This window comes from Rana temporaria, chromosome 4 (genome assembly GCF_905171775.1).
Source record: "Rana temporaria chromosome 4, aRanTem1.1, whole genome shotgun sequence".
Taxonomy (NCBI): domain Eukaryota; kingdom Metazoa; phylum Chordata; class Amphibia; order Anura; family Ranidae; genus Rana; species Rana temporaria.
Genome location: NC_053492.1, coordinates 169935444 through 169959223, shown reverse-complemented (window position 1 = coordinate 169959223; position 23780 = coordinate 169935444). Strand labels below are relative to the sequence as shown.

Below are 23780 nucleotides of genomic sequence, written 5' to 3'. Positions count from 1 at the left end.
GAAGATATAATAAAAGCAAAAAGCCTGACAAAAATTAAATACAGCAACCACATCTAAGGAATAGCAAGCTGCAATGTTTTAAGTTATTTTTCTTGGGCTCATGTCAACATAACAAAATAAAAAATAAAATATTCATATTTTTTGGATGGAAAATTACTCTTTCTTGCCCTAAATAAAAACAAAGTCTCATTGGGTCACTTTTTCTGATGTATTGTTGATTATTAATATTATTTGGGACTGCAGAGAGTCTACTGTTTTAATAAGACAATCGTTATCCATGTGATATTATGGTTAGCATTAAAGCTGGCCATGTATGGATCGAAATTCAACCAGTTTTGCAGGGACAGGATGAATTTCGATCCATGTATGGGCAAGTTAGTTGTACACAAGTCATTCTATTAATTGATTTGTGTACAACCAGCCTGCTGAAAATTCTCGCGATCAGCACCGTCTACTATAGTGTATTCTGATGGCAGGAAAATCGCTCAGCTGTCAGATTACAAAAGTTCAGCTGGAGGGATTCCCCCATCCACATGGAATGTGTAGATGCAGGAATCAGGGGAAATGATTGGGGTATGGCCAGCCTTAGTGAAGCCTGCTTCACGTAATGAGAAAATATGGCTTAATGTACAGTACATATACAGTAAAATTGCATACGATATAAAAACGTTTTTAAAGTATTAGGCCCCTTTCACATGGGGCAGATCCGTAGCTTAGCGGGGGATCGCTCCATTGATCCCTGCTGAGGAGGCGGATTACAGGTCTGTCTCCACTTACTGTGCAGGGACAGACCTGTCAGAGCCCCGCTGTCCTCTTTGGGGAGATCGGATTAAAACGGACTGCCTGTCCGTTTTCATCCGATGCGATCTGCTGGGCGAATGTATCGCCATCTGTCTGTTTTCAGTGGATCTTGTCGAATCGGATGGCAGGTGGGTGTGAGCGGGCACATCTCCGCTGACATGCGCCTGCCCATAGACTTTAATGGGTGGCTTGCTCGAATATGCCTGAAAAACAGACACACTGGTCGAATGTCCGCTGATTTCTGTTGAACTGGCTGATACAGTTCGGTCAGTGTGTACCAGTCTTAAAGTGGTTGTAAAGGTTCAGTTTTTTGTTTTTAAAATAACAAACATGTCATACTTACCTCCATTGTGCAGTTCGTTTTGCACAGAGTGGCCCCGATCCTCCTGTTCTGGGGTCCCACAGTGGCTCTTGCGGCTCCTCCCCGCAATAGTTAACCCCCTCTGGGAAGCTCTCTCACCTTGCGGGCGGGCGCACTTCTGTGTCATACACTCGGCATCCTTAGCCGCCGAGTGTATGACTCATCCCTGCTCCCCGGCGGGCACGTCATTGGATTTGATTGACATTAGGGGGAGGCAATGGCTGCGCTGCTTGGGGAGCCGGACACAGCAAGGTGTTTTTTCATAGGATGCATCCTATAGGTGAAAATACACAAAGGTTTACAACTCCTTTAAAGGCATTACAAAGGTAATTTTTTTTTTAAATAACAAACATGTCTATAATTGCCAAAATGCCATCCTAATCGCACCTTTTTGATGCCCCTTCCCCCAACCACAAGTCTAAATGAGCCCCCTCAAGCTGTTTTCATTTTCATATACCCAGCCGTCTTTAAAGTGCTTCTACTACAATGATAGTCATTAAAGACCAATCAGAATTGGGCAAGGACTGGGCCATTCTGGGCTAAGCTGGAGCAAAAGGAAATGCTACTGACTATCAAACGCACTTGTTATTGCACACATACTGTAGATTGTCTAATGGGTTGAACAACATCTCTATAATGGGGTTATTTGGGTAATTTGGAGAAGGGAAATATTTTTTTCACTAATTATAGGGGGGACATTTACCTATCAATCACTCTTTTATTTTCATTTATTGTTCCACAATGAAGCAAAACCTTTGCATAAAATATCAAGCTGCTTATTTCAAGTATGTGCTATCACCCTGTAAGAAAATCCCATACGGCCTGATTGTCACCTGATCATCTCAAGCAAAGCGTGAATTATGTGCATTACTTGTAACCATGGACCTGTGCATAGCACCCTAACACAGGTGACGTCTTTCGTGTACGATTCTTTGCTGGAATGTGCATGCTCAATAAAATGAGGAAAGCTATCATTAATTGATGAATTAATGATGGATTAAAAATACAATTCCATCATATGTGTTTTTTTGCATAGAAAGTTTATACTTTTAGAAATTATATAATTCCTTTTGCTTTCTTTGGGGATATGATGTATTCTGGCACATGTGGTTAATAATTGTAATTGCCTTCACATAATAATAATTGAACAATAGATATCATATAATAGATTGTTAACCATCAATGTAATAACTGACACCCACACGGGTCGGTTGCACAGCTAGCACATCATTCAGAGCAACATTTATGTTATTTTACAATATTGCATGTTCTTGTCTTAGTTGAATTGCATCCCTGGCAGTAATAAAAAGATAACATATATACAATAAATTTACTAGATGTACAGAATATACATATAACTTTATTCTAGACATAAGATGATAATTACCCATGTGCCGCCCAATAGACATATAATTTGTTATATATACATAGGCCCGGATTCACAAAGCACTTACGCCGACTTATAACAAGTTACGCCGACGTAAGTGCAAATGTGCGCCGTTGTATCTGTGCGCAAGACCCACAAACAGAAATGCGCCTAAAACCAGGCTACACCCCGCCAACGTATCTTGCTTACGCCGGCGTAGAGTGGGTGCACATTTATGCTGGGAGCTCCCATTGATTAGCCATTCAAACATGCAAATGAGGGAAATATGACAATTCACGAACCGGCGTGCGCCCGACGCAGGCTAAGAGAGGTGTGCGTGAGTTGTACGTCTGGCATAAAGTTATGCCCCATAAAGGAGGTGCAACCCAGCAGACGACATGCAAAGATCTGCACCAGGGAACACAAGCTGGCGTATTTTACGTTGGACGTGTGTCTGGCTGGGCGTAGGTTACGTTCATGGCGTACGCAGTGATCCGGCGTATCTTAGGCAGTTGTTCCGACGTGGTTGTGAGCATGCGCAGGGGGATGCGTCCACATCACGGCGCATGCGCAGTTCGTTAAACGTACTTGTCTGGTGCTCGGCCCATCATTTGCATGGGGTCACGCCTCATTTGCATGGGTCACGCCCACTTCCACCTACGCCGGCCTGTGCCTTTGAAACCAACGCCACGCTGGTGCAACGTTGGGAGCACTGGCTTCCTGAATTCCATGCTTGCCTCTCTGCGCTGCGTCGTCGTGGCGTACGGCGTTTGCGTTACGGCGGCGTAATGTGCGTCCAACTCTCTGTGAATCTGGCCCATATTGTTTCTCAACCATTTTCTATGTACCTTATGTTTTGTTTACATGCTGCCATCTAGTGACCTTTTGTTGTAATGCACAGTTTCTGTATTTTCTTGGTCTGATCTATGACACACTTCCTTTCTGTGTATGCTCCACCCTTCTTCCTGAATTTTGGTACTTCCTGTCTATGGAGACTGCTTACAGGCCACATGTAACAAGGGCACATGTATTCTGCATAGTAAGCTACAGGCAGTATCATCTTTTGACCACACAATACTACAACCTGTTCATCTGCTGTAACCTGTCATCTGATGTATTCTGATGTTTGGATTAAAGCAACTTCTGTGAATAGAATCAGTATTGGTGAGTTCAAGCTATCTGATAAGGATTGTCCTCAGTGATTATATCTGCTTTTACAGGCCAGGCATATAGGTCTCACAAGGGATAAATCGCTTCACAACAATCAGAGTCAGAATAACCCAATACATCATTTTGACAAGGCCAACAAACAGTGACTGGACTGTTTTAGGCAAAACTAGACTAGGGAAAAGCTTCTTGAATTGGAAGTTGTTCTAATCCTCAGGATTAGACTTCTGCTGGGGGTCGTCTGCTTGTCTCTGATATGCATGGCTAGTATAATGAACATTCCTTTACAGCCTATAAATAATACCATTTAATTATGTGTCTAATTTCTATGCTTAAAAAGAAAAATGAGAATAAATCTCATTACTTTCCTGCATTTTATTTGGACTAGTGAGTGTTCTTGGCACATACTGAATTTATGAAGTTTTGAAAACATGTGATTGGTGCCTTAATGGAAGTGGAGTATTCTATACATCACATAAACATAGCACCATGCTGATCTTACTCATAGCAGACTAATATTACCTTCTCTCATAAAATTGATATATTCGAGAAAAAAACTGAGATTAAAGCGGGAGTTCACCCATTTGTGTTTTTTTTCCTCTTTTCCCCATAGCTGGATGCTCGTTTTGTCTAGGGGAATCGGCTATTTATTTTAAAATATGAGCAGTACTTACCCGTTTTCGAGATGCATCCTCTCCGTCGCTTCCGGGTATGGGTCTTCGGGAGCGGGCGTTCCTTCTTGATTGACAGTCTTCCGAGAGGCTTTCCGACGGTCGCATCCATCGCGTCACTAGTAGCCGAAAGAAGCCGAACGTCGGTGCGGCTCTATACTGCGCCTGCGCACCGACGTTCGGCTTCTTTCGGAAAATCGTGACGCGATGGATGCGACCGTCGGAAGCCTCTCGGAAGACTGTCAATCAAGAAGGAACGCCCAGTCCCGCAGCCCATACCCGGAAGCGACGGAGAAGATGCATCTCGTAAACGGTAAGTACGGATCATATTTTAAAACAACTAGCCGATTCCCCTAGACAAAACGAGCATCCATCTAAGGGGAAAATGTGTTCTCTATGGGTGAACCTCCGCTTTAATACTTAGATTGTTGAATTATTTTCTTTCTGGATTCACCAATCTTTCCTCAGAAGTACAGACTTTGGTTTATTAGGTCTGTTTCAACGGAAATATACTTGTGGCAATATTAATGAAAATAGAACCAGGCTTGCATCTAGAATATCAAATGTGTTAAAATATTCGCAGTGCCAGTTGAGTAGAATTTGTGCCAGGTGATAGAATGCAAGCTAGAACAGTGCTGTAACCCAGCATTTCTATTTTTTTCAGTCGCAAAACACTCACTGATGAATTTATGCAAAATCTCAAGGAATCCCAGTCTATCATGTAAATAACAAAAATGTTCAATGGTAAACCAGAGCCTGAGACACAACCGCCTTGATTAAATGAACTTCACATCAGAAGCCCCTATTTATATTACAGGTCCTCCCATCACATCGAAGGTCCCCCCATCACATTAGCATCCCCTTCACAGCAGAGTTTCCTTCCATGTCAAAGGCCCCACTTCATGTCAGAGTTCCCTCTATACATCAGAGGCACCCTAAACATGAGACCCTCTGATCACATCAGAGTACCCCCCATGACAGAGCGCCTCTTTACATCAGAGTCCCTCCATCACTTTAGAGTCTCCCCATCACCCTAGAGCCCCTCCATCACAGACTTCTCTCGTCACATCAAATTACACATTCCCCCATCACAAAAGCCCATCCAATCACACAGACCCTTCATCACATCATAGACCTAGCTTTGGGATCTATTAATAAAGAGGCAGAGGCCAGGAGGTGGAGCAGGCCTGGATATGGTGGACTTCCACCATCTCCTGAATGCTGGGGGTGGTCCTGCATACCACTTACCATTGATGAGCATCTTACATTGCCATGGTGAGGATGGACAGTAGGACGCAATAGCAATGAATGATGCTCTGCGTCCTGCCCTGAACTATCATTGGTTCTTGTGGTGCTGGCAGCATACCAGCACCATGGCAACTCATGATGCTGATCCAAGGCAAACTGGGTCCTGTAGTTGTGGCACCTCGAGTACCTAAATGCCACCCTTGTAAAGAAACGTAACCATTTAGAAAGGCAAATACTTTACTGAATAATGGATTAACTATAATTTCACCCAAAACTGAATGCTAAATGGAGCCCATTAGCACATGAGTTTCAAAACAATTAAATCCCAATTGAAGCCATGTTTTTTATTTTTTTTGTTTATGCAGTTAGGTTGCATAAAAGTAAAGAATATGTATTCTTTAGATGTTGTACTTTAGAACTGCGCTTAATTGCCTTGTGCTAACAGAACACTGAAAATCTGTACCACTGCCCTCACACAGAGTACAGTAATCGATCATCCTCCCCTGCACAATGATCAAATCAATAGGCCGTTTGAATTTCCAGTAGGATATCAAATGCAAGAACAAAGTTTAATGAGTTTTTAACTCTGTGGCAGACAGGTGTTTCCATAAGCGCTGTCCAAGCTTTTTTGCAGAAAAAATAAATTATCAAGGTTGAGCACAAGCAACCCAGTGATCAGCCATGGAATGCCGAAGGCAATTGAAGGCACCTTCACAGTGGAGAAGTATAAGCAAGTTCTAATCCATCATGCAATGCCATCTGAGAGGCATCTGATTGGTACTGCCTTCATTTTGTAACATAATCATGACCCCCATGAACAATATCAAAATCAACTAATTACATCAAGGTTACTTTTCTGTTAACTCTATCTATGAGATTTTTTATTTTTAATATTAAGTTCATAATCTTTAAAAGCACTCTTTTTACAGCATGTTTTCACAGGTGTCAACAATTGCACAATACTTATGTCTAACACATTTTACAATCCCCATCATAGCAACTAATATCTTGTGTCTCCTTTTGTGTTCCTATAGAGTTTGACTGGAACCCTCATCTTTACAGTTTTCACAGCCGTTCTGGGTTCACTACAATTTGGATATGGCATTGGAGTCATTAATGCACCACAAAAAGTAAGATGTGATATTCATTCCTTATATTCTGTTCTAATGTTATGAAGAGGGCTGCAGTTAGTTATCATGGTATGCCTGTATGCTGAATTTTGCTAAAATATTATGTTTAAAAGCTGATTCCATACCATGGACAACATACTGCGTTGAGGAACTTAATTGTTTCACAGAAGACATTCACAACATTTAAAAACAGGCTTTTTATTATGCACAAAGATCCAACAGATTTTTAAGTGAAAAATACAAACGTAATAAATAATATTACTGACAACAAGGTGCAAACAATTAGGAAATTCATCAAAATAAATTGGCAAACCTATCTATTCTGAATTATGAAGAAGGGAGAGTATACTATTCTGAATTATGTTTAAGATTTACTTTGAGTTTTGACGGAAAACAACAGTATTTAAATCTTCTAGAAACCTAAGCCTTGTACACACGACCGAGTTTCTCGACAAAAACCAGCAAGAAACTTGCTGGGAGATATTTTTTTGCCGAGGAAACCGGTCGTGTGTACATTTTCGTCGAGGAAACTGTCGAGAAACTCAACAAGCCAAAAAGAGAGCAAGTTCTCTATTTCCTCAACGGGAATGGAGAAACTTGCCTTGTCGAATTCCTTGACAGCCTAACAAGGAACTCGACGAGGAAAACGATGTGTTTCGCCCGTCGAGTTCCTCGGTCGTGTGTACGAGGCTTGAGAAACAGAAGAGTGATGGCAGAAAAAGACCAAGTGGTCAATCAAGTTTTCTTTCTTTAGTTTTTTTGTTTTTTACATGTTGGTTCTGTTATAGACCTATATTTATCCCAAGCTTTTCTGAATTCACTTAAAGTGGTTGTAAAGGCTTAGGCCTCGTACACACGACCGAGAAACTCGGCGGGCGAAACACATCGTTTTCCTCGTTGAGTTCTTGTTAGGCTTGTCGTGGAACTCGACAAACCAATTTTCTCCATACCCGTCGAGGAAAAAGAGAACATGCTCTCTTTTTGGCTCGTCGAGTTCCTCGACAGTTTCCTCACTGAAAAATGTACACACGACCGGTTTCCTCTGCAAAAAAAAACTCCCACCAAGTTTCTTGATGGATTCTGCCGAGGAAACCGGTCATGTGTACGAGGCCTAAGGGGGTTATTTACTAAAACTCGAGAGTGCAAAATTTGGTGCAACTCTGCATAGATACCAATCAGCTTCCAGGTTTTATTTTCGAAGCCTAATTGAACAATTTGAAGTTAGAAGCTGATTGGCTACCAGGCACCAGATTCTGAATGCTCCCATTTTTTGTAAATCCCCTTCTAAATGTTTTTTTTTCTTTTTAATACCCTAATGCATTCTCTGCATTGAAGTAGAAAACATTCTGAGAGCAGCTTACCCCCCAGCCCCCACTGAACACTTATCTGAGCCCAATCTTGATCCAGCTCTGTGTTGAAAAGCAGCGTTGCTGCTCCCTCTCCCTGCTCACTGGGCTCAATGAAAGCAGCGGGAGCCATTGTTCCTGCTGCTGACAATCAAATCCAGTGACAAAGGAGCAGGGGTGGGGCCGAGCCTCACTGTGAGTGTCAAAATACATGATCTAGCCCACACGTGAGCTATTTTAGGAAGTGGCTTCTATGGTGGCACATGGAGAAGAGGAGGATCCTGGAATGACAGCAGGGGACCCCAGAGGAGGAAGAACAATTGCACAGAGCAGGGAAGTATTAAGCCCTGTACACACGATCGGTCCATCGGATGAGAACGGTCTGATAGACCGTTTACATTGGTTATCCGATGAAGCTGACTGATGGTCAGTCGTGCCTACACACCATCGGTTAAAAAAAGGATTGTGTCAGAACGCGGTGACGTAAAACACAACGACGTGCTGAAAAAAACAAAGTTCAATGCTTCCAAGCATGCGTCAACTTGACCAATGGTTGTGCCTACTAACGATCGTTTTTTTTCTATTGGTTAGGAATCCATCGGTTAAATTTAAAACAAGTTGGCTTTTTTTAACAATGGATAAATAACCGATGGTGCCCACACACGATCGGTTTGGACCGATGAAAACGGTCCATCAGACCGTTCTCATCGGTTTAACCAATCGTGTGTACGCGGCCTAACATTTTTTAAAGAAAGTTAACAATAATTTTAATATTGATTTCCCCACTACCTCTGCTGGAAGTCTATTCTAAATACTGTATACACTACCATTTTACCAAAATATTACTTTAGCACAGTGGATAGAAGTATGCAAATAATTTCCCTACTACATTGCCAACCACAGCCTATTAAAAAGTAATTTATTTTAAATTGTATACAGCCGCTTCAGGCTTCTTGGAAATCATCAGTGCTGTCAAATGACAGGATTACAGATTATTATCACTTTAAGCCTTCTTTTACTCATGATTCTTGCCAAATCCAAAACCTATTATTTGGATTTAGGAAGGCCATTGAAGTCCATTTGTCTCTACAATAAAGTCCCATCCGAAAAGCAAAGAGCTGCATCTGGCAGGTGGCCATTCGGCCCTTTCTTCTACCACTTACACACATTGGTGTACCCAAGAGAATTTCCATTCAACTCTGTTGATGAATGGAGCTGTCATTAAGATATAGTGAGGTAAAGCACAGGCACAGTCCCCCTGTAAGCTTCTATTTGTCCTGTAATCATCCTCACTCACTAACCACTAGGGTTCATAGATGAATGGAGCTCTGCACAGGTGCAGCAAAGCCTATACGGCTGCAAAGTACAGAAGAGCGGTGTGCTACATCTGGAAGCAGCACACATATCCATTGGTCTAATTTAAATCTCTGCAGTGGTCGCTGAGTAGCAGGGTCAGACAGCTCAACCCCCTTTCTCCCCAACGTGGTCTGACCACACTGCTAACAAGGAAACAAATCCATAATTAGGGGGTAGTACAGACAATCATACGACCCTATCTGTCTTTTACCACTATCTTTATAGTGCAAAGAAAGAGCTGCTGAGCCCAAACCCACTCACCTGCCACTTAGTATTTTGGAGAGAGAGAGTATAGTTTTATTGGTAAGCTTGTAAGCCCACAGCAACACACACCAGCTATTACACTCCTTGTGTTTGAATACAGTAGCCAGCAGTAGAGATTCCATTATATTTCTCTTTAAGGCTTGTGTGGCTAGCCTTACTTACATAATAGATAATTATACATATACTCTGAATAGGGACATTAAAAAGGGCAAAAACACTGGGTGTGTAAAGCCTGGTACACACTACAAGTCTTGGTTGAACAAGAGCCACTGTACTAACTATGCAATGTTACTATAGTGATCTCCCCTGCTGAGCTATTGTGTTCTGACAGGGAGACGGCCATTGGTGGAGAGCTCTGATCAGGAGTCGGTCGGCTGCTGGTTTTCCAGCATGCTCATCCAACAGAAGCTGGCCAAATAACCAGCTTCTGTCTGACAGGTTGGCATACACAAGGGCCGAATGTTGGCTGTTTTTTTCTTTTTTTTAACCGGCCGATGTCTCCTGTTATTTCGGCCTATGTGTACGGGGCTTAAGTCCATGAAAGGTCTATTTCAGTGACTGACAAATCTCAGAAGTCTGCAGCTCAAGTCACAGGGGAATAAGTGACCCACCCCACTGTCATCCAACAATACCTAAAGTAGGCATTTTTCGTGAATAGGTGCATGATGCAATGCAAAATTGCGTAAATGATGTATAGAGCAAAGGCTGTGGAAATTCCAAGGAACATGAAAGAGCAGGATGATTATGCAACTCTTTATTGCATGTTATTGTATTTGTAAAGATATAACACTATGAACCTTAGCATACCTCTATTTGCCACTGCTGTTAATTGGTAATAGTTAATAGTAGACGTGTGTAACAATATAATTCAATATTCCATGCCACATGTTGGCTTTTTTTTTTTATCACAAGTTCTTTCACATTTTTAAATGTGTACTTTGGGGCAGCAACGCGTGTTAGCATGTTTTTAATGTGCAATTTTGCACTTTTTTTAAAACATTTGTGGTGCGTTTTTTGAAAGTGCACCAAACATTCAGAATGCACACCTTTTGGTGCGCTTTTAGAAAACACACCAAAAACTACAGACGCAGAATTGGAGGTTGTAGAATTGCTTTACGACAAGCCAAAATTTCTGGTGCAAGAGTAAAAGTTTCACGAACGAACCAAGCATTTCACTGCCAAGTTCAGAAAGATAAAGAATGATATTGCAAGGATATTTGTCAGAAACATGAAGGGCAGCATGTAAAAGGTTTTCAGATGGCAGCAGAAACGCCAACCTAGATTGGAGAAGCTTAAAGACTCTAGCGGATTGATACTGAACGATCCAGAGAACATCAAAAAGAGATGGAAAGATTATATTGAATATTCATTTTTTTTTTTATAAAAGAGCAATGTAGATAATATTGTAGAATATGTAGTGAACAGGAAAGTGACACGGAAGATGAACCAGATTTTTTAATGGAATAAGTCATAGCGGCAATTAAAGCTTTAGCGAACAATAAGTCACCAGGTATCGATGGTTTTTCAATTGAGAGGCTACAAAGGTGCTATCATGGCTCTTGTGTCAATTGATTTGGAAGGAAAAAACATGACCAACTTACTGTAAAAGATCACTGTTTATACTGAAGAAAGATGATGCCAAGGATTGCAACAACTAGAGAATGATTGCCCTAAAAGAAAAGTTTAGGGTTTTTTTTTTTTTTTTTTAAATCATACTTACCTAGGTGGTATCCCCTGCCAGCTCTAAGGCTGGGAAGTCAGCGATCAAAGATTGCTGATCTCTCAGTACCCAGTGCTCCATGAGCAGGGAGCTGGTGACTGTCAGTCACTGGCTCTCTGCTCTGTCCCCCCCACCACTCTCACTGGAGTGCTGAGCTGTGGAGGGGGCCAGAGTGGCTGGCCCAGGCTCTCAGCAGATCACTAAGAGGGTGAGCCAGCTGTCAGCCCAGGCGTCTGGGTGGATCCCAGCCAAATGGTCGCAATCATTCCCAGGGCCGATCCTAGGGTCACAGGCGCCTGGGTGCAGAAATATTTTTTGGCGCCCCCCACATGGGCGTGGTCATTTTACTAACTCTTCCCCTTTACAAATGTTTCTATGGCAATGACTTAACCACAGAGATGCTCCCCTACAAAGTCTTCATTACCCTGGAAACCTTACATGATCTCTTAACAATAAACAAAACACAAGAAGAGAAGCAGAGTACTTTATTGGGACCTGGAGGGGGGGCCTCTCTGATGGACACAGAGAGGGCTTTTGTTAGAGAGTCTGTTAGAAAGACCCTCAGACATACTACAGACATGATTCAGGAGATGGTCAGAGACTGTAGACATAGTACAGGAGACGGTCAGAGACTGTAGACATAGTACAGGAGACAATCAGAGACTGCAGACATAGTAGAGGAGACGATCAGAGACTGTAGACATAGTACAGGAGACAATCAGAGACTGCAGACATAGTAGAGGAGACGATCAGAGACTGTAGACATAGTACAGGAGACGATCAAAGACTGCAGACATAATACAGGAGATGGTCAGAGACTGCAGACATAGTACAGGAGATGATCAGAGACTGCAGACATAATACAGGAGATGGTCAGAGACTGTAGACATAGTACAGGAGACGGTCAGAGACAGCAAACATAGTACAGGAGATGATCATAGTACAGGAGACGGTACAGCCAAACAAGCTTTGGCTGTACATCTCCTTTAATTCCACATGCCAGCACAGTGTGCCTGAAAATAATACAAGGAAGGATAAAATCGTACAGTGGGGGCAAGAACTACCTGAAGCTCAGGCTGGGTACAGAGAAGGTCAAGGGGACAACAGGCATTAGTGCCAATATTAGATAGATATTAGAGAAGAGCAAAGAATACCAAAAGTCTGTATACTTTTGTTTTGGTTACAGCAAAGTAGACTGTTGCAAATGGGAATACCAAACACATAACTCATTTAAAGCGGAGGTTCACCCTTAGAGAGCACATTTTCCCCTTAGATTAATGCTCGTTTTGTCTAGGGGAATCGGCTAGTTGTTTTAAAATATGATCCGTACTTACCGTTTACGAGATGCATCCTCTCCGTCGCTTCCGGGTATGGGCTGCGGGAATGGGCGTTCCTTCTTGATTGACAGTCTTCCGAGAGGCTTCCGACGGTCGCATCCATCGCATCACGATTTTCCGAAAGAAGCCGAACGTCGGTGCGCAGGCGCAGTATAGAGCCGCACAGAAGTTCGGCTTCTTTCGGCTACGAGTGACGCGATGGATGCGACCATCGGAAGCCTCTCGGAAGACTGTCAATCAAGAAGGAACGCCCGCTCCCGAAGACCCATACCCGGAAGCGACGGAAGAAGATGCATCTCGAAAACGGGTAAGTACTGCTCATATTTTAAAAATAGCCGATTCCCCTAGACCAAACGAGCAGGAATCTAAGGGGAAAAGGGCAAAAATTAAATAAATGGGTGAACTCCCGCTTTAAGTTGGCGGCTGAAACATAAACAACCTGGATTATGCAGACAACACAACACTTGTCACCCGGCAGCATACAACATATGCTGCATTTACTGAGAAAAGTCAAAGCCAAAAGTAGTAACATGGCATTAGAACTGAAAAGAAACAAGACGAAAATCAAAACACAATTAACACAATGATTTGAGCTTGATGGCAATAGAATATATGTAAAGCAGTTTATTATGCTGGCCTGTGATGACACTTGTAGCTACACAATCAAGACTCTTGACAAAGTATTCTAAGGTAAAAAAATTACACTCAAAACTAAGATCAGACTCATCCATGCACCAGGGGCGGATCCAGAGTCTAATCTCTGGAGGGGCACTGCCAAAATTTCTGCAGGCAAATTGTAGGGGCAATGGTTGGTGTTGGCGCTTAAATCATCACGGCACCGTGGTTAATATGGTGTCAGGATGATTGAAGCACATTATTTCAATAGTGTTGCTCACGAATATTCGCATTGCGAATATTCGACTCGAATATAGCATATTCGAGAAATCGCGCTATATTTCGAATTTCGCGGTGAATATTCGCAATTCCGAATATTCGCATTTTTTCAATTTGATTTTTAAAACAGATCACATCCTATCGACGTCTAAAAGCATTGCTGGTATGATTAGAGACCCTGGGCCGAGTAGCTAAGCTGAGGCGATCCTTTTATGTTGCCAAATTGAAAAAAAAAAAATTGCGATTTTTCGCTATTGCGAATGCGAAAATGATTGCGAATTTTCGATAACTGTGGTAGGAGAACTCTGATTGTCTCTGATGCAAAAGGGGGGGGCTTTGTGTATGTGTATGTTATGAATATTTGTATGTTTGATATTATTATTTTTTGTAAGAAGGAAAAAATTGCGCATACCTTAAAAAAGGGGAGAATACAGCAGCAACTCAAAAATGTTATACAACATAAATTAATACAAGACAGAAAATGGAGTCGCTCTACAAGAATAAAAAATATGTCTAGTGACAAGACATGTGGGCAAATTATAAAATAAGCAAGCGCAAATAACTTGTGAAATACACAGTAAAACAAATATATAAAGAAATATAGTCCCAATAATAGAAAAATAATCTTTCATAAAAATGTCTGATATGTGAAGTGAAAAAAAGTCCAAAGCATGCAGCATGAACGTGTTCAATCTTCAAGGTGTTTGATTGACAAATGGCTGTGACAGATGGATAGAGTAAAGAATCACCACCAATGCAAAACACTTTTTATTTTGTATTGTAAAATATCACGAATATTCTGAGCCAATCAGAGTGCTCCTTCCGCATTTGCCGAATATTCGCAATTATTTTGTATTGTAAAATATCAAGAATATTCTGAGCCAATCAGAGTGCTCCTTCTACATTTGCCGAATATTCGCAATTATTTTGTATTGTAAAATATCAAGAATATTCTGAGCCAATCAGAGTGCTCCTTCTGCATTTGCCGAATATTCGCAATTATTTTGTATTGTAAAATATCAAGAATATTCTGAGCCAATCAGAGTGCTCCTTCCGCATTTGCCGAATATTCGCAATTATTTTGTATTGTAAAATATCACGAATATTCTGAGCCAATCAGAGTGCTCCTACAGCATTTGTCGAAATTGCGCAATAAATATCGCATTCGCATGTTGCGATATTTCGATAAAATATCACGAATATTCTGAGCCAATCAGAGCGCTCCTCCAGCATTTCTCGAAATTGCGCAATAAATATCGCATTCGCATGTTGCGATATTTCGATAAAATATCACGAATATTCTGAGCCAATCAGAGTGCTCCTACCGCAGTTATCAAAAAATCGCAATTATTTTCGCATTCGCAATAGCGAAAAATCGCAATCATTTACTTTCGATAAAATATCACGAATATTCGAATTTAGCGAATATATCTCGAATATTCGAATATATATTCGAGATATATCGCGAAATCGAATATGGCATATTCTGCTCAACACTATATTTCAATTATTACTGTGTGGGAGTAGCCAGGTGGAGGGGGGGACAGGGGGTTGCTGGGGTAAGAAAGTCGGTAATGGACAGAATGCAGGGGTCAAGACTGGGTTGCACACAGTGTGCATGAGTCAGGGCTAAGTACTATAAAGCACAATCTGCTGGGTTCAACATTTTTTTTTTGAAAGCCAATATTCTCTCAATTCAAAATGCAGAATTCCCCCTGCTCCCAGTACTAATCAACCCCCCCCCCCCACACACACACACACACACACACTGCACACATTTTTGTCTTCCACCCACCAAAATCTCTCTTTTCAGCATTATTATATATCAGGGAAGTACTGTGGGGTTGATTTACTAAAGCAAAATAGACTGTGCACTTTGCAAAGTGTAGTTGCTCTCTGCAAGTGCAGTTGCCCCAGAGCATAGTAAATGAGGTATTGTTTCACTTTGCTAAGAGCACCCAATCACGTGCAAGGGAAAAAAAAATGCATTTTTGCTTGCACATGATTGGATGATGGAAGTCAGCAGAGCTTCTGCTCATTTACTACAGAGCGCAACTGCACTTTACAAAGTGCACCGTCTTCTTTGTCTTTTAGTAAATCAACCCCTGTATGTGCTAAATGCTGAAATTCATCAGTTTATCTAAATCTCCCCCTACTTATAACATTTGGTTTCATATTTCCGCCATATGTTTTTATGTCTCAGATCAACACCCTTTAGATGATCAGAACAACTTTTCTCTTGTATTTAATCATAGCAATGTTTAAATCTTGATTTTGGATTTGTTTGTTAATGGCACTTTCTTTTCTTGTACAGGTTATTGAGAACCATTATGCAAGAAAACTGGACCTGGTGATTACGAGGAGTGGAAATATGACAGATGACATTGTACCTTCTACTGTTACTATGTATTGGTCCCTCTCTGTATCAATATTCTCTATTGGGGGTTTAGTGTCTTCATTCTTTGTTGGATGGATTGCAGATAAATTGGGAAGGTGAGCCTTGTGGACCATTGTTTTTTACAGTTCCAGATTTCACCACCAGGTTGTACATACTTTAGTGAGTCTGTAATTGCAGATTTTCCTCCCAATATAATGGAAAAGGGTATACAATTTCAGCAAACCTGTTTAGGAATTTATTTTTTTCCCGGAAAGCTACTTTTTTTATAGTTTAATTCTCTCTGCTGTTTAGTATTTTTTTGAACAATAGCTATTTTCCTAAAACTAGGCATATAACTTGTTGTTATACAACCCAGTTAAATATTTTAAATTGAATTTTGACACTCAAACTTTTTAAATGCTTATTTATTAACTACTTCCAATCCAGGCCTTTTCTGGCACTTTTTATTCACATGTAACAGTATTTTTTGCTAGAAAATTACTTAGAACTCCCAAACATTATATATATTTTTAAAGCAGAGGCCCTAGAAAATAAATTGGTGGGTGTTGCAATTTTTGATGTCACAGCAGCAGTTTTTCAATGCAATTTTTGGGGAATTTTTTTTTTTCCAAATATAAAAGATGAAGTTATGCTGAGTAAATAGATACTAAACATGTCACACTTTAAAACTGCGCACGCCTGAGCAACAGCGTCAAACAATTTTAATTTTATTATCTATAGGTGACGCTTTACAGGTTACTACTTTAGATTTACAGGAGGTCTGGTGTTAGAATTACTGCCCATGATCTGACGTTCATTGATACCTCACATGTTTGATGATCGCTGTTTGCGTGTGTGCGGGACCAAATCGCTTGTTTTCCTTGGCACACAAGCATGGGATAACAGGGGCACTTAAAGAAAGTAGCTTTCTTTTTTTTTTATCAATTTTATTGCTGTCACAATAGGCATGGGGCAGATCCTTTGTATGGAGATATATGGGGTCTATAGAACCCCAAATGCCTCCTCTGCACCTAAAAGCATTCAAAACACCAACACCAAGATCTGTGTTTTTGAATGCTTTCGATTCTTAAAAAATGGTCCCGCTGGTTTCCGAGTAAACCGGAAGTGATGTCACATCATCAATTCTGGGTTACTCTTATGAACAGACGATCAAAGCTGATCCTGGCTTTGCTTGGCTGTCTGGCCAGCCGACATGTCGTGGGTCTCCATTGGGACGGGAGAGCCCGATAGAGCCGTCGGAAGGCTTTAAGATAGCTAGTTAGCCGCTCCTTTTGCAATTACAAGAGAGCCAACCGCTGGCTATAAAAAAAATACCGGGGTAATGCCCACAGCTGCAGGCATTATCCTGGTATAACCAACAAAAGTGGCGTACAGGTACGTTGCTGGATGTGAAGTGGTTAAAATAATTATTAATACATGTAGGTGCATAGTAACCAATCAGCTTCCATTTTTTTTTTTTTGGCCAAAGCTTAATTGAACAAGCTGAAGTTAGAAGCTGATTGGCTCCCATGCACAGCTGTAAATGTTGTTACATGATGTTGTTTTGACCTGTGCAGGCTGGTCTCTCCGTTATAAATAAAAAAAAATTTAAAAAAGAAAAGTGCAGAAGGGCAGTTGATTTCCCGATCAGCTAGCTTGACGTCACCATAGCGAATGCGCATATCGTAGGAGTAGTTGGTGTATACATAATTTTACAATGCTTAAAAATGTGTTAAAAGATGTAAAACAATGCCTTTTAATACATTCAAAGAAAAGTGTCATACCCAATCCTAGGGTATTTCTGTATTTACAAATTAAACACTTTGTTGCCACCTTCATGAACAATTTACAAATGCCCAGGCAATCTCATTATATTCAAATATAAACATGCATCCGACTCATTTACTCATGCCGCAAGTATAGGTAAAAGAGCAACAGTTTAGATGTGCTAAATATGCAGGTAGTTCAGTAATGAATAATGCATACCATAAGCAGATCTGTAGACAAAAGCAGGCTTGCTGGTACTTGTGATGCACCGCTGTAGATGTAAGCAGAGACCGATGCACAGCAGGAGCAATTCAGAACAGGCAGAGTAGCAGTGTTGCCAACCGTACAAATTTTTACGGACAGTTTGTAAAAACTGGCACTTTTTCCCCCCGTTCGTAAATGTCCATGGTTGCGGAAATATGCCAGTAAAAATTGCCGAGATCAATCGGCTTGGAACTGCACATAGAGATTGGTAGGCAGGGGGTGATGGTGGCTGTGGTGGCACCACAGAGGGGGATGGAGGCAGGGGGCAATGGAGGCAGGGGGTGTTAGTGGCAGGGGGTGATTGGCGGCAGGGGGTGTTGGTAGCACCGCAGAGGGGCATGGTGGCACCGCAGAGGGTGGGGGATGGAGACAGGGGTTGTTGGTGGCACCGCAGAGGGGGATGGAGGCAGGGGACGATGGAGGCAGGGGGTGATTGGAGGCAGGGGGCCTGGGGGAGATTGGAGACAGGGGGTGTTAGTGGCACCGCAGAGGGGAATGGTGGCATCGCAGAGGGTGGGGATGGAGACAGGGGTTGTTGGTGGCACCACAGAGGGGGAAGGAGGCAGGGGACAATGGAGGCAGGGGGTGATTGGAGGCAGGGGGCCTGGGGGAGATTGGAGGCAGGGAGTGATGTGACTAAATAATTTGCCCTTATTATATCGAAAATAACAAAAATATGTTTTTTTACCTTAATATCTACCTTAAATCACATTGCTATTTGCCTAGCGTACTTGTTTGTAGCCTAAATACTAAAATTTGCACCTAAAAATGTAATTTAGTAACTGTTGTGAAATGCCAGTAAAAACGTGGCTGCGCCAGTAAATTTTGTGTGTCATGCCAGTAAATTTCAATCTGGTAGGTTGGCAACACTGCAGAGTAGTAACAGTGAGGTAGATTTACTAAAGGCAAAAATGTTGTACAGTTTGCAAGTGCAGTCATTTTATTTAGTAAATATAAATGTGGTAAAGCTTCATGTTGTAAAGAATACCCAATCAGATGCAGGGAAAATAAAAAAGCAGCATTTTTGCTTGCACATAATTGGATGATAGAAATCAGCAGAGCTTTATTACATGTACTAAGCTCTAGGGAAAATTAGTACAACTGCAATTGCAAAGTATGCAGTCTATTTGCCTTTAGTAAATCAACCCCAATGAGTCTGATAATACAGGAGGGTCATGCAGTAGCTTAGTCTAGTCATGTGAAAAATCAAGTCTGAACTGTACACAATTAGCAGTGAAGAGAAAGCAGAGTCAGAACAAATACAGGGAGTGCAGAATTATTAGGCAAATGAGTATTTTGACCACATCATCCTCTTTATGCATGTTGTCTTACTCCAAGCTGTATAGGCTCGAAAGCCTACTACCAATTAAGCATATTAGGTGATGTGCAACTCTGTAATGAGAAGGTGTGTGGTCTAATGACATCAACACCCTATATCAGGTGTGCATAATTATTAGTCAACTTCCTTTTCTTTGGCAAAATGGGTCAAAAGAAGGACTTGACAGGCTCAGAAAAGTCAAAAATAGTGAGATATCTTGCAGAGGGATGCAGCACTAAATGCAGCACTAAAATTGCAAAGCTTCTGAAGCATGATCATCGAACAATCAAGCGTTTCATTCAAAATAGTCAACAGGGTCGCAAGAAGCGTGTGGAAAAACCAAGGCGCAAAATAACTGCCCATGAACTGAGAAAAGTCAAGCGTGCAGCTGCCAAGATGCCACTTGCCACCAGTTTGGCCATATTTCAGAGCTGCAACATCACTGGAGTGCCCAAAAGCACAAGGTGTGCAATACTCAGAGACATGGCCAAGGTAAGAAAGGCTGAAAGACGACGACCACTGAACAAGACACACAAGCTGAAACGTCAAGACTGGGCCAAGAAATATCTCAAGAATGATTTTTCTAAGGTTTTATGGACTGATGGAATGAGAGTGAGTCTTGATGGGCCAGATGGATGGGCCCGTGGCTGGATTGGTAAAGGGCAGAGAGCTCCAGTCCGACTCAGACGCCAGCAAGGTGGTGGTGGAGTACTGGTTTGGGCTGGTATCATCAAAGATGAGCTTGTGGGGCCTTTTCGGGTTGAGGATGGAGTCAAGCTCAACACCCAGTCCTACTGCCAGTTTCTGGAAGACACCTTCTTCAAGCAGTGGTACAGGAAGAAATCGCCATCCTTCAAGAAAAACATGATTTTCATGCAGGACAATACTCCATCACACGCGTCCAAGTACTCCACAGCGTGGCTGGCAAGAAAGGGTATAAAAGAAGAAAAACTAATGACATGGCCTCCTTGTTCACCTGATCTGAACCCCATTGAGAACATGTGGTCCATCATCAAATGTGAGATTTACAAGGAGGGAAAACAGTACACCTCACTGAACAGTGTCTGGGAGGCTGTGGTTGCTGCTGCGTGCAATGTTGATGGTGAACAGATCAAAACACTGACAGAATCCATGGATGGCAGGCTTTTGAGTGTCCTTGCAAAGAAAGGTGGCTATATTGGTCACTGATTTGTTTTTGTTTTGTTTTTGAATGTCATAAATGTATATTTGTGAATGTTGAGATGTTATATTGGTTTCACTGGTAAAAATAAATAATTGAAATGGGTATATATTTTTTTTTGTTAAGTTGCCTAATAATTATGCACAGTAATAGTCACCTGCACACACAGATATCCCCCTAAAATAGCTAAAACTAAAAACAAACTAAAAACTACTTCCAAAAATATTCAGCTTTGATATTAATGAGTTTTTTGGGTTCATTGAGAACATGGTTGTTGTTCAATAATAAAATTAATCCTCAAAAATACAACTTGCCTAATAATTCTGCACTCCCTGTAGGGTCATACACGGTTATACATGAGCAGATATAAGCTGGCTGGGTCAAGCAGGAGGACACAAGGCAGCATCCACTATCATGAGCACTGGTGTGTTAAGATAGGTGTTTTAAACGTGAGCATTAACATACTGGCCAATCACCATTGTTTGCCAGGTAAGAAGGTCTGTTTAAGGATACAGTAGGTTCACACTGCCGCATGGAGCGGCTCACAGCAGGGGTCTGGTGCATCCCTGTTCACCATTTCAGGGCCGATTTCAGTCGGAATTTTTGGCTGAATTTAGACCTAAAACAGACCAGAAGATGCACATGACTCCTGTGCAATTCGCACCTCAGCCGCTCCAGAGATGTGACAACCAGCCGGTCACAATCTCCTGACATGCGAATTGGAAAAAATCCACATCCAATTCGCACTAGTGTGAACCCAGTCTCAGTTGAATTTCACTCAGTATTAAAGTGGTATTAAACACCACAACATTTTTTAAATAGCCCCCTGCAGTTTGATGACATAATGTGCTAGTATGCTGTGCATACTGGCACATAGTGAAAGACTTATCTATCAAATGGAGCCCTCCAGTGCTGATCTGTCACCGCTCCTGGCACTTGCATCTTCGCTCTGTCTTCCTTCGGGTTCATGCTCCCCAGCCACTTGAATGGCCAGGCCATGATGACATTACTACTGCATGCATGCTTTACCACAGCACACAGCGAGTGGCGTATATGTGGTCTCATCAGCACATGGGTGACGGGAGAGCCATTTATAACAAAAGAGACCACTTTTATAATAAAAACCCTGCCCGTCAACAATTCTTTAAATATGAGAGTTTAATACTGATTTAATGGGACAACCTGAATCATGGTACTGACACCAAGCCATCCCTTTGTATTCCCAGAACTGCTTCAGGAACTTGCTTAAAGTTCTTTCTAAATCCCGCAATAACTCGCGGCAGACCTCCGTAATGTCTCCTGGGAACAATGACAAAAGCTCCCAGGAGACATTGCGGAGGTCTCCTGGGAACAATGACAAAAACTCCCAGGAGACATCGCGGCATCAAGGAAGTGACGGAATACCCGCACACTACCCGATTCATCCATATACAGGAAGCGGCCAGTAACATAACCGATTACTAAGGTACAGTGGATCTAAAAAAAAAAAAAACATGCGGTTTAGTAATTATGCATATGAGCGTATCATTTATTTGTTTGGTGGGGGAGTGGAGTTCCCACACTTTTCTCCCCAGGACTTGACCCCTGTGGGAGATTATTAGCTCAGTGATAGATGTGTTTCAGTTAGTCTAGGAAGTCTGTATTAGGGCTTGGCTGGTCAACTTTTATTAAAAAATAATAAAGAAAAGTCATTACCTCAGGTTGCCCATGCAGGGGTTTCCACCATCAAACAAGTAACACAAAATTGTCAAAATAACATCAAGTCATCTCGCTCTCTCTTCGACAACGCCACTGCTTAGGCCCCAAACCTTGGACTTTGACTAGTCCTTCAGACCTTTTCACCCAGCTCTGATGGCTCCCTGGGTTCTCCTAGCTCTCAATCTTTAGTTGCAGCACCCTGCTTCCTGGGCCCACACCGTGGCCTCTCATTAGGGAATCTCCCTTGGCACTTGTCTGAAGCCCTCCTGTCTCCAAGCCTGAGACCTACTGGCTTTCGTGTGGAGTGCAACTGTTATCCCGACAAAGTAGGCCTGTCTCTTGCATGAACCACACCTGTCTCCAAAAGGGAGCCCTGAACTATGCCCAAGTCTATCATTTTAAAACTATGCATACGTGCACACTTAGCCTGCTGGTCTTCTGCAAGACCTGGACACTGGGTTGGAGATTTTCCTCCCTCGCAAAGCAGTTTGAAATCTCAAAACCACAGAGCCCAATCTGGAAATACTAAAATCTGTAAAAATAGTCTTCTACGCTGATAATCGATACTCCAGAGTCTGTATACATGCAAACCCTATGTCCTTTCTAAAACCATTTTCACAGTGTCAGGGCCTCGCACTGTCACAACGGTCATTTGAAAATGTCACAAAATTTAGATCAGCCAGTAAAAATACGGTTACGCATTCTTAATGGTGTATGTATGACGCTTAAAGGCTTCCTTTAAGCTAGTGCATTGTTGGTTCACTTACCTTTTCCTTCAATTTCCCTTCTAAATGTTTTTTTCTTTGTCTGAATTTCTCACTTCCTGTTCCTCCTCAGTAAGCTTGCCCCCTATTCTGGCTGGGGGTTAGAATGTAGTCCCAAGGGAGGGGGTGGGCATGCTATCTAACCCCCAGCCAGAACAGCTTGGATGATGGGGGGGAAACTTACTGATGAGAAACAGGAAGTGAGTGTAGCACTACCCCCGAAGGAGCTGCTGGTTTGTTTTGAGTGGCATGTTACCTCTATTTCTCTGCCGTCTAGGGTATCGGATGAGAACTGAGAAAAACTTCAATGTCCACACTTTAGACTTCCTTTTCTTTGCTTTATTTACCAACGTGGTGGAAGAATAAACGTAATGGTTGAAGAGGTGAAAGGGTAACTGGAAGTATGTTCAGGTATACAACTTTAGTTGGAAACACTCCTGCTTCCAGCAATGTAGCTTTCGTCGCCACTCTAGCCAGAGTGGGTGTTGTGCACCTGGATAGCTAGGCCTCTCGCACTAACCTAGCAGCCAGGATGTGACACGGAAACTTGGTAAAGTCTCTGCCACGACCTTCCCAAAGATGGAGATATATTCGGTCCAGAATCCTCTCAGCATAGGATTAAGCCCCCGGATCTTCTCCTGAATAATTCTTGTGAACTCAGAACTGACAGATGACCTTCACTCAGCCTCTCAGCAATAGTGCGTCCTTCAAGGCCTCCCCTGAGCATACCAGCCTTCTGCTCAGTGCTCTC

The 23780-nt window shown here is 42.0% G+C and overlaps 1 protein-coding gene across 1 annotated transcript in view; it reads left to right on the top strand.

Moving 5' to 3' along the window:
* The window catches only part of SLC2A2 (solute carrier family 2 member 2), a 78760-nt gene that overhangs the window by 16265 nt on the left and 38715 nt on the right, over positions 1-23780 (top strand). The window contains exons 2-3 of the mRNA XM_040349339.1: positions 6649-6744; positions 15976-16154. Of these exons, the coding sequence (XP_040205273.1) occupies positions 6649-6744; positions 15976-16154 (275 nt within the window). The remainder of the gene's footprint in view (positions 1-6648; positions 6745-15975; positions 16155-23780) is intronic.